Below are 18,883 nucleotides of genomic sequence, written 5' to 3'. Positions count from 1 at the left end.
TTTTACTGCGGAACTTTCCTTTTTAAATGTGTATAAACGAGTTTCTGAGTCTACTCTGAACATCAACTCCAAAAGAACATTTTAGTCATAATTAAATGCATTTGTTTTATTTGTCCTTTTACAACAGAAAAAAATGAACTGAGATATTTGTATATCCTGGTGTATTGGACACTTTTATCACGACCTCATAACCTACAGATGTATTATTATAACTTACATCATCCACTTATTCGTAGTGAGCAGGCAGTCTGGTATGCTACCGCTAGGGGGCAGCAGGTGTGTGTGTGAGGTGGAAGTGCTGACTCACTGTCAGAGACACGCAGCAACACAATAAAACATGAGACATCTTCACGCTGCTACTGTTTATTACAACTCCTGGCAAACACGACGGATCACGAGCAGGTACATACCAAATGTATCAAGACATTTAGACTTGTGTTTATTGCATAATTTTAACCCAGAGAGAGAAAAAGATATTTTAATATTAGATATCGGCTATGTGTGAACCCCATAAGGTTCAGGCCCAGCAGAATAAGTTGGTGTAGACCTCCTTGTGGTCCCCTCTGGGTGATGGAGGGACGCCCTCTGCCACGCTCAAGGTTAAAGGTAGTCTGGGACTACAGATGAAAAATAGCCTCTTGGCTAACTCTGGCACATTTACTGCAATGCTTTTATCAATGTGCACTGTCCCTTATTAAATAAACCATAAAAAAAAAAAAGCGGGAGGAAAGCTGATAGAGGAGCATTTCTCTGAGAAGGAAGAGGCTATTTTAAGGCCGGCCTGCATGCTCTCTCTCTGTCTTTATCGATGTGTCCTGGTATGTGTGTGTGTGTGTGTCCACATTCACACATCATCTGATGGAGACGAAGAGAGAGCCTGCTTGACGTTTAGAGGTCTAATTTGGTTTAAAGCCTTCAAAACTGTGCAATCTTTTCCATGAAATGTCCTGTTGCTGCGTCGCAGTTCTTATTCCCGCTCAGTCTTATTTTCAGCTTGTGTGACATTTCAGGATTATAACTGTAAACTAGACTATTATGTCTAAATGTGGTATTTGTGATATTCATGTTTTTCGTGCATATAAGCATGACTGGATGGGAGCTACTTTCTGGATGCCACACAGCACCATGCAGCTTATCTCTGCTGTAAGAAAAACAGGATCCAGCCAGTTTATAGGGACACTTCTTTAAAAGTGATGCAGTTTACTGTCTCATAACATACCTGCTACAAATCCTGCCTTCACGAACGGTTTTAGAACTTCAACTCCATCATCATTTTTAAGAAGGATGTACTTTATGGGGCTGAATTGCAAAATATATATATATATATATATATTTAGTTTATATTGATTTCATGAGGTGGACAGAAAAATAGCAACTGCCAGTGGATGTGCTCCATATGCAGCACCACAAACCACATCCTCTGAAAGTGACTATAACGTCGAATAAACAGGGAACATATATATATATAACTTTAATGAGAGCATGATTTGTTACATGCCTGTTTAATTTGACTGCATTAAACTCAACAAACAGCGCTATTCTTTTTTTTCTCTGCGATTTAGTGGGCGTTACCTTTAAGAAGTGAGTGTTGCATTATGGGAATCTTTGTAGTTTCTTTTTAACATAACGGCTAAGTTTAGCTTAACCGGAAAACATACAAACCAAGCCACACAATGGTAAGATTTTTCATAAATGTGTTATTTATATTATAAGAATTTATATATTTAAACACTGTCAGTCTGACGTGACAGAAAAAAAGGCTTCTATTACGCTAATTAACTTGTATTTGACAATTATATTTTGTGTAAACTTAAAAACACGATTAAAATGTGCGAGCTTAAATTATGCCTCGGTTCGAGCTAAATTGGTTATTCGCATCACGTGACCCGGACAGGTAGATTTTTGTTAACAATTAAACATAGAGGGTTAAAGTCAAAAGTGTATTTTTGTACCTGCCGTTCAGGAGCATGTCACGTGATTTATGGTATTTTCTTCATCTCACGGGTGTCATCTGCCAGGGGTCGGCGCGAGCACATTACATGGAAATATTGGATCTAAACAGCTTTTTTATTGTATATGAGAAGTTTTTACCAAAGGAACACATTTTCTATTCCGGTCTGTGAGATCATAAACAAACAATTACGAAGATGCAAGCTGCAATTTACAGGTAAACATACCGTTTTGACTCAGCTGAAATGTTTGTAATTTCTTCATAAACCATCTGAATCCACAGATTAAAGCAGATCCTAGCGAAATAAAATGGCAGGATGAAATATGAAATAACTATTTTATCGTTATTATAGGTAAACAATTCATCAGATGTCTTTATTATTGCTATTTAGAGTTTATTGAGATATTACTATTGTTCATTGTGAGATAGCTGTTTATCTTGTTTTATCATTTATATTATTTATTACACAAATCTGCAGCACAATAATGACAATCCAAGTCTGTGAACGCAACCTCCACCAAAGCGCTCTTACTTTGAAAACTACCGGAAATACATTTAAATAAAAAATCTGTCCGTTTTGACCATATTATCGCTCTTTTACCCCCCCCCCCCCCATGTTAGCACCCCCCCCCCCCCATACACTCTTCCCCTCGCGCTCACACCGGTAGTTGTCATGGCGATGGAGTCAGCCTCGGCGTCGGCTCCAGGGGTTGTTGCCATGGAGATGCCAATGCGGGGTGCGCTCGCGGTGGTGGAAGAAGACGAGGGGTGCTACCGCGCTCCGTTACCGGGGCTGCCGGGGTCCGAGGAGCGACTACGGTACCGCAGAGGAGGCGGGAGACGGCGGCGCGGGGTGCCGTTCAACCGGGGCGGCTGCTACATGCTGATCGTCATCGGGGAGATCGGCACGGAGCAGCAGCTGGACGCCGCCAGAGCGCAGATCGAGCGGGGTGAGTGAGGAGCGAAGCCCCGGTGTCTGTGTCCGTGAGTGTTTATCTATCTACGGAAAGTAAACTGTTTAAACCGGAAAACGTCAACGGGAGAGTGCATGTTTTTGACGCAATGGACAGGACGGCATCCATATAGAGGCGCGTTTGCTGCAGCGTTGCACCACGGGACACCACGCACTTCCCCACCGTGAACCCGATGACTGAAATGCGACTTGTATTGCCTCTCCCACTCCAAATACCGGACCCGGGAAAAAAGGCCACAGATCGTTGATAATAACCAATCATCAATAACAACATGCCCGACCAATCAGAGCGGCTGGACAAGTTATGTGAAATAAGTGGAACGTTTATTCCCACGCAGTTTAGTAATGCGCCTGTGTGTGTGTGTGTGTGTGTGTGTGTGTGTGTGTGTGTGTGTGTGTGTGTGTGTGTGTGTGTGTGTGTGTGTGTGTGTGTGTGTGTGTGTGTGTGTGTGTGTGTGTGTGTGTGTGTGTGTGTGTGTGTACTCCTGGACCATGGTGTCATACCATTAAACCAGTAAACAAATGTAACGTGCAGGCTGAACACAACGACTTTGCAGACATTCTAGAGGGAAACAACACGTAGGGCATCATTGCTCAGCTGAATATCTCGGCAGGGGGGGGGGGTTGCTGTCCATCTTGTCGGTGTGTGTGAAGTTTATGGATGTTGAGCAGTGGTTAAGGATGAAGGGTGTGTTGCTGCGTGCGGCCTTCAGGAGTTTATGCGCCGGTCAGCAATTTTCTGCTGTGTCGATGCCAGTCTCAGCGGTTTTCAGGTACAGGCCTCTAGCGCCCCCCCCCCCCCCCCCCCCCCATCCATCCATCCCCTGTGGCCTCCCCTCCTCTAACTTAACTTTACTGCTCTGTGCCAGGCAGCGTATATCCCCCCCCCCTTCTCCCCCTCGGCTCAATACAGCATTGATTATTTCGCCCGGTCGGTGTTTTAAGTGTGACTCGGCGCGAGCGCCCCGACATCGAGTCTCATCACATGTGAGCTTTAGGGTCCGGCTCATGTCCCCCGCTGAGGCCGAGGGGTTGAACTGCTTTCCCTTTGCACAGATTTGATCTCGTAGCGGTGCTGCAGCCTCACGATTATTGTCATGATTGATTGTTGTGGCAATAATAATGACGTCAATGCATTAAAGTAGCATTTCTTCAATGAAATGTTATTTTAAAAACATTAAATGGTAAATTTGTAATTCATATCTACTATTAAAGGGATTTCCTCTCAACATGGCGCCGGCTGAGGCTAAAATCTAACAGTGCTAACAGTGCTAACAGTGCTATCAGTGCTAACAGTGCTAACAGTGCTTACAGTGCTAACAGTGCTAACAGTGCTAACAGTGCTAACAGTGTTTACAGTTCTATCAGTGCTTACAGTGCTAACAGTGCTATCAGGGCTAACAGTGCTAACAGCGCACACAGGACTCGCATGCAGAGATGTAAACAAAGCACAGAGGAACTCGGATCACGACACAAAGATTGAGCGTGACTTCATTCTCTACTTTATATCTTTTCATATCTGTATCTATATCAATGCTCTGAATTTCACATTTATAACCTTTTAATAATCTGTCTCATATTCTTTTAGATAATCAAGTCAGTGTTTTGTCTTTAACCTATAAATAAAACTGTGCCTACAGACCGCGGTGACATGTTTTTTAATAGCTTATATTATTGAGCAACTCTCTCGAATTTAAAGATAAAACATGACATAAATCTTAACAAATGTAATTACTGGAATAAGGAAGTTTTTTTTGTTGCATTGTTGCTTGATGGAGATACTCTGATGGTTAATCAATTACAATAATAATTGCCTATTAATATCCTGTAATCAATTAATTGAACAACTGCTTCAGTCCATAACCCAAATATAAAGATTTACAATCAATATAATAGAGAAAAAACAATCTTGACACATTTTTAATTTTAATTTTAATTTTCTCTTTAATATCTGTTGGAGCTTTTTATTTTGACATTTGTATTTAGTTTTATTGTAAAGCAATATTGATTATTCATTGCTTATTTAGGTTATATTTACCTTCGCATTGAAAATGCCGGAAGGTTATGTTTTGATCGCCGTGTATTTATTTATTTATTTATTTGTATGCGTGTTATTCGCAAAACTCAAAAAGTATTGAACCGAATCGCATGAAATTTGGTGGGATAATTGTTTATTATCCGGGGACCAGTTGATTAGATTTTGGGATCGATCGGGTCAAAGGTCAAGGTCAAAGGTCATGAACAGGTCAAATCTTCTTGAATCACATGGAATTTGGTGGGATGATTGGTTATTATCCGGGGACCATTTGATTAGATTTTGGGATCAATCGGGTCAAAGGTCAAGGTCAAGGTAATGGAAAGGTCAACATCTTTTTTTTACCATAGCACGATACATTTTTGTCCAATTGGCATGCAACTAATGCCAAAATGTTCATAATTCAATGCCCAATCTTGTGATATGCGAAGGTATGCGCTCTACCGAGTGCCCGTTCTAGTTTATTTATTTATTTATTTGTATGCGTGTTATTCGCAAAACTCAAAAAGTATTGAACCGAATCGCATGCAATTTGGTGGGATGATTGTTTATTATCCGGGGACCAGTTGATTAGATTTTGGGATCGATCGGGTCAAAGGTCAAGGTCAAAGGTCATGAACAGGTCAAAATCTTTCGCAGAACTCAAAAAGTATTGAACCGAATCGCATGAAATTTGGTGGGATGATTGTTTATTATCCGGGGACCAGTTGATTAGATTTTGGGATCGATCGGGTCAAAGGTCAAGGTCAAATCTTCTTGAATCACATGGAATTAGGTGGGATGATTGGTTATTATCCGGGGACCATTTGATTAGATTTTGGGATCAATCGGGTCAAAGGTCAAGGTCATGGAAAGGTCAACATTTTTTTTTACCATAGCACGATACATTTTTGTCCAATTGGCATGCAACTAATGCCAAAATGTTCATAATTCAATGCCCAATCTTGTGATATGCGAAGGTATGCGCTCTACCGAGTGCCCGTTCTAGTTTGATATGTTAGAAGAGCTTTTTTCTGATGATAGTTTTAGTTTAGTTCATTGTGATTGTTGTTTTAAATATATTTAGTTTTAGGATTCACTGATTGGGTAACACTGGGCACCTGTGGTTATATGTAGAGGTGGCTAGGCACAGGACCAGCATGCACCTGGGTGGCCAATGGTTTTCTACCAGAGAGGGTCAGCGTTTTGTTTGTTCTTTTTGTTTGTCTGGAAAATAAATTATCAGAATCAACATACCGAAATGGACGTTACTTTTCTTTTGCCTGCGTCAACTCCGAAACCCGCAGTGCATCAGTGGCAATTTGATTTATAGTTTTGTTTGATTTCGAAGGACAAATAGCAACTAGAATATCATAAACCAGTCCTTCAATCTATTCATGGTTTCAGCATCATATCCGACAGCTGATCCGTACCGCCCTGTGTTTACATTACATCACAACGCCTGCACTTCTCCCAGAGAGCTCTGTGTTCCAGAGCAAAACGTTTCTGATGTTATTAATGTTTAATAAAAACAGAAATGGGGAAAAGGGGCTATAGTGTCCTCTGCACCTCCTCATGGAACATGATGCAGAATAACTTAAAACTCAAAGAACTGATGCAGCTTACTGCTTTTAAATATAAAATTAAAGAAGGTTCCCTAAATATGTAAATGTTTCTTAAATTAACGCGGTTATGTCACCATCTATAAACTTCTAGTTTCTTTTAATCTTTTTAGGCGTTTGCTCGAAAACATACCCAAACTAAAAAAGGGTGCATCTCCTCTACCACTAGGGCTATTTGCATAATGTTGGTGTTATAATAAAGGCAACACACGTGAGCTTTTGTTCAGATGTGTAAATATTAGTATATATCTTACTGGTTAAGACTAAATAAAGAAGAAACTTCTATGAAAATAGAAGTTTTTTTACGTTCTGAGTGGTTTACTCCTGACAAAATTATGATTATGATATTCTAATGATTATTGGTAGTTGGTGTTTGAGTTGTGTTGACATGACTTACTGATTCTTGTAGCCCAAGTTGTCTTCTTTCATTTGATGTACAACATGCATATATTTGCTCGTGTTTATTATGATGTTTTAGACAGTTTAAACCTGTTACATTTGGGGGTTGTGGGGTTTAACAGTCTTGTTCCGTGTTTTTTGTTTGTGGGATTTTAAATCTAAATGGTTTAAATAAACAGCGTGAAACACATGTTCTGTCAGCCCTGGTTCAGGATTCCCTCCTTATTGACACTTTTTCATCTCCCCTCTGCGTTTGGGGATAATCCTCAACATTTGAGTTTATATATCTATATCTATATATATACATATAAGCTCTACAACTTGAAAGATATGTTACTTCATTTCACCATCTGCCTTTAAGACCTTTTACGTGTTTGTCCATCAGTTGTTTTTCTGTCCCTGCACCCGGAAAAAACAACAACCCGGTCCGCTTTATTATTCCTGGAATAGGAGAGGATGTTCCCGAGGAGACGAGAGGCTAATCAAACATCACAGCGCCCAGAGCTGGTGACTCAGTGTGTTTCTCCCCATCAGAGATGCAGCGGCTAATCATTTCTGGCCTAACACCTTCTTCTTTTTTTCTTTGGGAGCGTTTAAGCAGATCTGAAACCCGGAGGCAGTGAAATATAAGTGTGACTTCTGACACCGAGCTTAATGCTCCTCCTCTCTCACCTCAGAGACGCCGTGTCCCAACCTCCGAATTCAGGATTTTATATTGTACCCCCCCCCCCCCCCCCCATGCAGATTATTGTGGGTGAAAAGGGGAGAAAATGTGAAATATTTCACACACAGGGAAGTTTATGACTCATTCGGTAGCCGCCGGAGTATTTAACCCTTGTGTTGCCTTAGGGTCATTTTGACCCGAATCAATATTACACCCTCCCCCCGCCTTAGGATTAATTTGACCCCATTCAATGTTTAATGTCGGTGTTCTTTCGGTAGTCAACAAACAAACATAAAGTGCCTCACACTTAAACTTGGAAAACAATATTAATTCTAATAATTTTCTGGAGGTTTTTATTGCTGGCGTCAAATTGAACCCAAAGGGTAAAATATGTTAGTAAATATAAAGGTAACAGGAGGGTGAAACATTGAATCGGGTCAAAATGACCCAAAGGCGGGGGGAGGGTGTAATATTGATTCGGGTCAAAATGACCCTAAGGCAACACAAGGGTTAAGGAGTAGCATATTTGTATTAATGCTATTATTAGCGCTTCACACCTCTTCCATCCTCCTACCTTTTCGGAGTGCCGGACGCTCGACCCCCGTCGGTTTGGAAAGTGGCCCAAAAACAAAATGAAAAACCTCCATAAACATGCACTCCAGCATCATCAGAACCATCTGCTCCGTTATTCATGCGCACGCTTCGACTCCTCTGCCGTTTCAAAAGTTCGGGGGCTCTACAGTATGTTTGGGGGATATTTTCATGCCTTTTAGGTTATTGAAAGTCCCCTTTGACAAATACGTGTCATTTTGTATGCAGGGGAAGTCATGTTGTCATGTTGTGTACACGGACAACGAAAAGCTCGGAACTGGAAGGACAAAGAGCCCTCTGAGCAACGGCTGAATGAGAATAGAATAAACTAGAACGGGCACTCGGTAGAGCGCATACCTTCGCATTTCACAAGATTGGGCATTGAATTATGAACATGTTGGCATTAGTTGCATAACAATTGGATATAAATTGACCGTGCTATGGTAAAAAGAAGATGTTGACCGTTTCATGACCTTGACCTTTGACCCGATCGATCCCAAAATCTAATCAAATGGTCCCCGGATAATAACCAATCATCCCACCAAATTTCATGCAATTCGGTTTAATACTTTTTGACTTATGCGAATAGCACGCCCGCACGCATACAAATACACGGCGATCAAAACATTACCTTCCGCATTTTCAATGCGAAGGTAATCACCTGTCGGCGGTTCAATGATTTGGAGGCCGAGCATCGAAATGTGTGCGTATTTAAATAATAACTTCTTCCTTGTTTTCATTGTCAAGTGCACAATAATGCAGCCTGTAGCACACAGGAGTATAAACAGGTGTGTTTGTTGAGCAAAGGTATTCTCATTAGAAATATATAAAAGGGGCGTGTCCGGTGAGCACTGTTGGAAATAGATCACAGAATATCAGATAGCAGATTAAAGCTGTTTAATATCTCCGTCGACTAGACGGCCCAAAGAAAAACAGCTTCCCAAAAATATTTAGAGCCCAAAGGGTCATTTAGGCTTTTCTGTTCCAACAATATTCTCTCCATTTTTCTTTATCATTTAATTCTTCTTTTGGGACCCAAACTATTCTAAATGTAACAAATAAAACATTTACATTCTTAATTATGCTCTTTTTTGTAATCGTTATCGAAGGGAAGAAGAAAAGCACCAAAGATTACGTGTCCTTTTAAAGAGTTTCGGCCCTCGATTCTGATTGGCTGAGAGGAGCGCTGACGTGACGGAAGACGGACCTCAACAATTTCCCAATTAACGGCGATATATACATCCAGATGAATGGCGGTAAACGTCTGGATCTCTTTCCAGCTGCGTCAGCGGGTTGCTCGGCAACCGTTCTGCTAAATGTCCCCGAAGAGCCTCAGTGATCGGTCGGAAGATTCCTTGCGACCAAATAAGTGGATTTTCTTTTGGTATTTTTTATTTGATGAAACCTCGCTGGGTTTATGTCGTCATATTGATTCATTTTAAGAATTTTTTTGGCTTAACAAAAACTCTTAAATTCATCTTTTGAGTCTAAGTGGCCAAAGAGAAACCAAATAATTGTAGATAATTCAGTGCACCTGGGTTGATGAATTTTAAAATGTCTCATTCACTTTTTTTAAAGTTTAGATTTCACCTTTTGTCTTTTTTTATGTCGCTTGTCCGAGTGACTTTTGAATGCAGCGTCTTCCTTCGCTTCTTCCTGTCGGTGCCCAGCAGGATTTGACTCGTGACTGCCCCCTGTGGCCGGAGAGCAGAACACAGTCACTGCAGCGGTGGTTGGTGAACGCTCTTTCTCTCCTTCTTTACCTTTATAGGTCACAAGCTACAGCCATGAAGCCACCAACTCAAAAGTCAAACTCTCTCGCCCACACTGAGCGGTTTTACAAGCCAGAACGCTTCAAGAGACCTGAGATGTGATTTTGAGGATGGAGTGAAAGTCCCCATCCCATAATAAAGAGCAGCACTTTGCATCATCGTGCAGTCACAACATGCAGCTGGATGACTCGTGACTTTGAGCAGACGTCAGGAAAAAAACACTAAATAAAAGGATTTTTTTGCTCCACATTACCTTCTTTTAACTGAAATGGTGCCACTAATGGTGGTGTTGTAACAGACGTCATTATTTAATTTATTCATCATTTAGTCTATTAAATCCCAGAGAGAATCATATTTCCCCCGAGGGCTGAACTGTTGTTTCACGCGAGTCCAAAAGCCAAAGATATGGAATTTTACAAATGTATAAAAGAGAGAAAAGCTGTAAATCATCACATGTCAGAAGCTCAAATGGATGTTCCTGCGTGACGATATCGAAATGGATTTTTCGAAAATTTTAATAATCTAAATCTCCCACGTGTTTGTGTGTGTGTGTGTATGTGTGTGTTTGCTATTAGTTTTAGTGCTCGTGGAACATAATTAAGGTGTGAAACATTTTATAATGATGATATAATGATGATGATACACTAAAAAAGTGATGAGCAATAACTAAATAATGTAATAATAATTACATTCTATTTAATGCCTCATAATATTAATATTGCCGATCAAATATGTCACCTTCCTTGTTTTATAATTTGGTAGGTAAAAAAGTAATACACAATTATTTGCCACATGAAGTCTGAATATTACTAATAATAGTAATAATTTACAATATTAAAAGATTTATTGCATTTTCTTATTCATTTATTTCAAAATTAAGACAACAATTTAAACAGATAATCAAAGTTACTTGTGATAAATTGTTGTATAAAGGGTTTTAAAACTTTGATAGAACTCTGATTTTTATTTTATTTATGTGAACTGCGACTGAGCGAAAAATCTTGTTTCAACGAATGAAAGAAGGCAAAGCCCACGGTACCCACACACAGGCACAGGGTATCCACACACAGGCACATGGTACCCACACACAGGCACAGGGTATCCACACACAGGCACAGGGTATCCACGCACAGGCACAGGGTATCCACACACAGGCACAGGGTATCCACACACAGGCACAGGGTATCCACGCACAGGCACATGGTACCCACACACAGGCACAGGGTATCCACACACAGGCACAGGGTATCCACGCACAGGCACAGGGTACCCACACACAGGCACAGGGTATCCACACACAGGCACAGGGTATCCACACACAGGCACAGGGTACCCACACACAGGCACAGGGTACCCACACACAGGCTGGGTATCCACACAGGCACAGGGTGCCACACACACAGGCACAGGGGTGCCACACACAGGCACAGGTGCCACACACAGGCACAGGGTACCACACACAGGCACACAGGGTACCCACACACAGGCACAGGGTACCCACACACAGGGTATTGCCACACAGGCTGGGGTGCCACACACAGGCACAGGGTGCCACACACAGGCACAGGGTGCCATACACAGGGTGCCCACACACAGGCACAGGTGCCCACACACAGGCACAGGGTACCCACACACAGGCACAGGGTACCCACACACAGGCACATGGTGCCCACACACAGGCACAGGTGCCACACACAGGCTGGGTGCCACACACAGGCACAGGGTATCCATACACAGGGTACCCACACACAGGCACAGGGTACCCACACACAGGCACAGGGTGCCCACACAGGCACAGGTATCCCACACAGGGTACCCACACACAGGCACAGGGTGCCACACACAGGCACAGGTGCCCACACACAGGCACAGGGTATCCACACACAGGCTGGGGTACCACACACAGGCACAGGGTACCCACACACAGGCTGGGGTATCCACACACAGGCACAGGTATCCACACAGGCACAGGGTACCCACACACAGGCTGGGGTGCCATCCACACACAGGCACAGGGTGCCACACACAGGCACAGGGTACCCACACACAGGCACAGGGTGCCCACACACAGGCACAGGTGCCACACACAGGCACATGGTACCCACACACAGGCACAGGGTGCCCACACACAGGCCCACAGGGTGCCCACACACAGGCACAGGTGCCCACACACAGGCCACAGGGTACCCACACACAGGCACAGGGTACCCACACACAGGCCCACGGTACCCACACACAGGCACAGGGTACCCACACACAGGCACAGGGTACCCACACACAGGCACACGGTACCCACACACAGAAACAGGGTGTGGCAGCTGTGTCTGATTTGGCCTCGGCTGCTGGTGATTGGCAATCAGTCAGCAGCCGAGGCCACCCTTATAAATGCTCCCACTTGAGAGTGGAGGGGGAGAGGTAAGCAGAGGCACGTGTTTTGCGGTCTGCTCGGTGTCGTGTGTGTGCAAATAAATATGTCCTTGAACGAAACGTCTTGCTGTCTGGCGGATCCTTGGTGCTGGGGGGGGAAACCCACGGGTGGTGGCCTCAGGCCTGCTACACAGGATATCCACACACAGGCCTACGGTACCCACACACAGGCACAGGGTACCCACACACAGGCACACGGTACCCACACACAGAAACAGGGTATCCACACACAGGCACAGGGTACCCACACACAGGCACAGGGTACCCACGCACAGGGTACCCATACACGGGCACAGGGTACCCACACACAGGCACAGGGTATCCACACACAGGCCTACGATACCCACACACATGCCCAGGGTACCCACACACAGGCACAGGGTACCCACACACAGGCACACGGTACCCACACACAGAAACAGGGTATCCACACACAGTCACAGGGTATCCACACACAGGCACAGGGTACCCATACACGGGCCTACGATACCCACACACAGGCCCAGGGTACCCACACACAGGCACAGGGTACCCACACACAGGCACAGGGTACCCACACACAGGCCTACGGTACCCACACACAGGCACAGGGTACCCACACACAGGCACAGGGTACCCACACACAGGCACAGGGTACCCACACACAGGCACAGGGTACCCACACACAGAAACAGGGTACCCACACACAGGCACAGGGTACCCACACACAGAAACAGGGTACCCACACACGGGCACAGGGTACCCACACACGGGCACAGGGTATCCATACGCAGTAGCACTCTGTACACCGGAGGTTCAACACAGCGGGAGGTGGAAGGTTTGATCCTCGTGTTCGTCCCTCGGCGCTCTGAGTTTCTCTCCTCAGTAATCTCTCTCCTCCCCGGCAGGAATCCGTTCCTGGGACGTCGACCTCCAGAGCTGCGACCTCGATCAGCAGCTGCAGCTGTTCATCACCCGCCACTCGGCCCACTTCTCCTCCGAGGTCAGAGGTCAGTGTGATGTGTCCGAGCCAAATGACCATTATTGAGTACGTTATGAGTCCAGAGAGTCTTATATATATATATATTTATATATATGTATGTGTATATATATAAATTAAATACTGGACCATTAATGAGTACGTTATGAGTCCAGAGAGTCTTATATATATTATATATATATATATATAATATATATATATATATAATATATAAACTTAATACTGGACCATTATTGAGTACGTTATGAGTACAGAGAGTCTTTAGGGGATGGATTTGGACAAAGCGTCTAGTGAGAAAGATTTGAGAATGAAATATATATATATATACAGGACTGTCTCAGAAAATTAGAATATTGTGATGAAGTTCTTTATTTTCTGTAATGCAATTAAAAACAAAATGTCATGCATTCTGGATTCATTACAAATCAACTGAAATATTGCAAGCCTTTTATTCTGATTTATTGCTGATTATGGCTTACAGCTTAAGAAAACTCAAATATCCTATCTCTAAATATTAGAATATCATGAAAAAGTATACTAGTAGGGTATTAAACAAATCACTTGAATTGTCTAATTAACTCGAAACACCTGCAAGGGTTTCCTGAGCCTTGACAAACACTCAGCTGTTATAAATCTTTTTTTTTACTTGGTCTGAGGAAATATTAAAATTTTATGAGATAGGATTTTAGAGTTTTCTTAAGCTGTAAGCCATAATCAGCAATATTAAAAGAATAAAAGGCTTGCAATATTTCAGTTGATTTGTAATGAATCCAGAATGCATGACATTTTTGTTTTTTTAATTGCATTACAGAAAATAAAGAACTTTATCACAATATTCTAATTTTCTGAGACAGTCCTGTATATATGTAATACAAAATAGTGAGTTAGATTTATACATCTGCATTGCATCAAAACATCAAAGCTGAACCATGTGTATAATCCTCATGGAGACTGTTCAGGTGTGTGTGTATGTGTGTGTGTGTGAGTGAGAGTGTGCCTCTTGTGTCTATGTAATGGGATGATTTAGGGCTCAGGTTTAAAGTACAATAACTGCTGAATATGGAATTAATTCAATCCATTTCCAGGTAAGAGCCTGATGGGAACACACACACACACACACACACACACACACACACACACACACACACACACAAGGAAACAGACGACCGCAGTAGCGCTTGTGACTGCGCCGGTGGCCAAGCAGACGATGACACAGCACATTTTTGTTAAAGCGGAGCAAACGGAGCTTCAGAGGAACCGGGTCCTCCTGTGGGACGCCCCTCGTGTCCTCCGTCTGTCCTCCTGTCTCCTTCAGGAGGAGGGAGTCGCCTCCTGCTGACCTCATAGATATGTTAATTCCTCTCAGGTTTAGAGAAACACAACATGAGCGATCGGGGACCTACAAATCTTTTTTTCTTTTATTATCCGTCTTATCTTTTTATTTATTTCCCAGGAGACAGAAACACGTTCTGATGGGTGATTATTTTTGGCGCGTCACGGCTCCGGGCCGAACGCGTTCATATTACTGTAGCGAGGAGCCGTGTTGATTTCTGGATGCCGGGTTGTATTTCTGAGGCTACGCCGCGCGGCGGTCAGACGGGACGTCCCGCCCGGGTCATTGTCTCGCCGTCCCCGCGGCCAATCAGCAGCCGCGACGCCGCAGCTCAAGGTCTGCAGTCGGAAAAACTGTTCACCTCCCCATCGGAGGTAAACAAACGACCGACGCCCTATTGTAGTGAACGCTGGTTCAGTTGCGTCACATCTTCCTCACCAGGTGTTCTCCTCCTCTTCTTTTCTTTAACTCGGCACACAGACGAGGAGTAGATACAAAAAAGACTTCTCTGCTTATTCCTCTTTATTTATTTCACTTTATTTTTCAGCCAATAGTTGTTTGCTGCTATATTAACGCTCCGTATCCCGTACGCTGCTCCTTTTTATTTTTTATTTTTTATTTTTTTCGTTCTTTAAAAAATAAATGTAAAGTAGGCATCAATAAGACATTTACAGATGTCTTGCAGACAATTGACACATGCAGATGTTTAGATGATGCTCATTTGAGTTTTATACATATTTAGAGCAAGACATGTAAAACTAGAACGGGCACTCGGTAGAGCGCATACCTTCGCATATCACAAGATTGGGCATTGACTTATGAACATGTTGGCATTAGTTGCATGCAAATTGACTGCTATGGTAAAAAGAAGAGTTTGACCTTTTCATGACCTTGACCTTTGACCCGATTGATCCCAAAATCTAATTAAATGGTCCCCGGATAATAACCAATCATCCCACCAAATTTCATGCGATTCGGTTTAATACTTTTTGAGTTATGAGAGTAACACGCATACAAATAAATAAATAAATACACGGCGATCAAAACATAACTTTCCGCATTTTCAATGCGAAGGTAAACATAGGATAAACAACAAAAAAGAGACAGAATAAAATGAAAAACAATGCATAACTAGCGAGCGATCTATTCCCTATTGTACACTCAATAATTCATGAAAATAAAACCAGGTCTATGTTCCCAATATGTCATATGCTGCTTTTAAATGGGAATGATTCAGCTTTTTATATATATATTTTGTATTATTAGTGTTTTTTTTGTCTTAGATGGTTAGATAGCGTGACTTTTAATAATGTATACATGTATAAGCAGCGTGTATTCAACATGCCGTGTGCTTTCCCAAACTTATGAGAGCGATTGATGGAAAAACCTCGTTCCTTTTCAAAGACGTGCGATGCGGCCGAGTATTGATCCCTGCCCCTCCCCCGGCACACGAGGCGGATCAATAGCACTTCAATGCAGAGCAGCCCGATGGAGCAGGAATAGATAAGGGGATCACATTGCTGCGGGTTGGCGGAATTTTTTTTTCCACTTTGGGAAAAAATGTAAGCAGCAGCAGAGAGAGAGAGAGAGGGCTGATCGGTTAACTGATACAGTCTGGGGGAACAGAGTATTGATTATGCTCCACCTCCTCCAGCAGCTCACGGCTCCTCATGGAGACCAAGTTTAAGTTTTAGTGCTCCTCTCGTGTGGCGGGGAGTCGGGGTGTTAATGGGAACAGATTGTGTGTGTGTGTGTGTGTGTGTGTGCTCAGCAAACTCTTTTATGAATGAGTGAATGCCCTCAGTGCTGTGGGGACTACGGCAAAAAGTTAAACATTTAATTTAACTTTTGAAAGAACATTCAAGTGGTCTTTTTCAAAATGGATCCATTTAACTAGCGTTTACTTCTAGAAGAATCTCAAGGATCGAGGACGCTTCTTCTTACAAATTCTCTCTTTTTTTTAACACCACTCGGAGAACAACACACAGAACAAACAACACACAGAGCCAACAACACACAGAACAAACAACACACAGAACAAACAACACACAGAGCCAACAACACACAGAACAAACAACACACAGAGCCAACAACACACAGAACAAACAACACACAGAGCCAACAACACACAGAGCCAATAACACACAGAACAAACAACACACAGAGCCAATAACACACAGAACAAACAACACACAGAGCCAATAACACACAGAACAAACAACACACAGAGCCAACAACACACAGAGCCAATAACACACAGAACAAACAACACACAGAGCCAATAACACACAGAACAAACAACACACAGAGCCAACAACACACAGAGCCAATAACACACAGAACAAACAACACACAGAGCCAACAACACACAGAACAAACAACACACAGAGCCAACAACACACAGAGCCAATAACACACAGAGCCAATAACACACAGCGCGTTGGGATGACTTTGTATTTTGGGACGAGGGCGTCGCACAAAAACACACGAGCTGACAGACCTAATGACTCTTCAGAGCCCTGTGAAGCTTCACCGGCCAACACACACACACACACACACACACACACACACACACACACACACACACACACACACGAGCTGACAGACCTAATGATACTTAAGTGTGAAGCTCAACCGGCCACCTTGTATAGAAATGCACACACCCACACACACACACACACACACATATACACACACACACAGGCTGCCTCCACAAAAACCTAGACGAGGACCGGGTGAGACAGGCCATGATATTAGTGTCAGCCATGAACTCCGATTAACACTCCCAGTGTGTGTGTGTGTGTGTGTCTCTGTGTGTGTGTGTGTGTGTGTGTGTGTGTGTGTGTGTGGCTATCTGACTGGGAACTGTGTGCCTGCTGCTGTATCGCAGCTCCCACTTGGTTTCTGAGTCTTGAGGTTTTTACATAAACGGCTCACAGACATTACCAGAAACCGGATTTATTTATTTGGAAATCCTTTTTGTTCGGTGCAGTTTTTTAAAAAAAAGTAAAAAAATCCGTTTTGCTTGACGCAGACGGAGACGTGGAGTTAAGTCTTTTAGTTATGGAAAGACGTTGCCGTGGGGTTTATAGGAAATGAAGTATTCTAATACCTTTTTAATGTGACAGCAGCGTCAAGCATCCATTTGTTCCACCACGCACTGTAACTACTTCATTTTTTATCATCAAGCTTTCAAGTAATTATTGATATGTCTTCTCCTTATTTATTAATGTATTCCCCTCCCCCACACAAAAACAAGCTTTATCTTAGACGCTCTCAAAGTGAAACTGAAGGATTTTTTTCTTTTAACAAAGATGAACAAATATGCAAAACTTTATTTAACATGTAGCGATAACACCTGAACACAAAAGGCACCGACTTCAGCGTCCCAAAGGTCCAGGAGATCCTTTTGAAGCCAGATGTGAAACATCCAGGCTTTCTTTCCTCCCTTTGTCTCTCCGGGAGACAAAGGGAGATGTGGGCGGAGAGAAAGAGGAAAAGTATCAGTGGGAATAAACTCACTATAATCATTTTGTGTGAATCCTCCCTCCTACACACACACACACACACACACACACACACACACACACACACACACACACACACACACACACACTCTCTTTAAGATGGCTTAAGAGCTCATGGAAGACGATAGACATCGGGTTCCTAATAAGCAGTGTAGAGTTGTAGTGGATTTTATATGAACTTGCTCATGTAAATAAGAAAGTCTGTTTTAAATTAATACATAAAGAAAGATATGATCATTGGGAGGGATATTAGGAGGAATATTCTGGAGGAATGTATTGTAAAGGATAGGAGGAAGACACTGTTTTATTATTGTAACTTTGTGAGATGACACATTTAATACTTTGTATGATGCATGAGAACTCGAGACTTTTATTTTGAAGGCAAGATATTACGTTTTATTCTGAAGGAACCGCCACTCCTTGCCTGGAAGTGTGACGTTGGACCCCGCCATCTTGACAATAATTAGCTTAGTGAAACAGAACGCCTGCATAAAAAAAAAATCTATATTTTAAATCTAATATTTAAGTGCAGATGTAAGAAAAAACAATATTTCCAATAAAGAAAATGTTCTGCACTTGTTTCCCCGAGCCTGACTGGTGCGTGCAGCGGGTTACGGAAGCTCGAGGGCGC

At 42.8% G+C, this 18,883-nt stretch overlaps 1 protein-coding gene across 1 annotated transcript in view; it reads left to right on the top strand.

Annotated features, from left to right (window-relative positions):
* The first annotated feature begins 2,672 nt into the window (after nucleotides 1-2,672).
* Nucleotides 2,673-18,883, top strand: part of map1ab (microtubule-associated protein 1Ab) — a 65,656-nt gene continuing 49,445 nt past the window's right edge. The window contains 2 exon segments of the mRNA XM_056417359.1: nucleotides 2,673-2,901; nucleotides 13,301-13,402. Coding sequence (XP_056273334.1) covers nucleotides 2,676-2,901; nucleotides 13,301-13,402 — 328 coding nt within the window. The 5' untranslated portion in view covers nucleotides 2,673-2,675.

The sequence above is a fragment of the Pseudoliparis swirei genome, chromosome 6, assembly GCF_029220125.1.
Source record: "Pseudoliparis swirei isolate HS2019 ecotype Mariana Trench chromosome 6, NWPU_hadal_v1, whole genome shotgun sequence".
Lineage (NCBI taxonomy): Eukaryota > Metazoa > Chordata > Actinopteri > Perciformes > Liparidae > Pseudoliparis > Pseudoliparis swirei.
The sequence above is the reverse complement of the archived record's forward strand: the minus strand, read 5'-3'. Positions and strand labels throughout refer to the sequence as shown.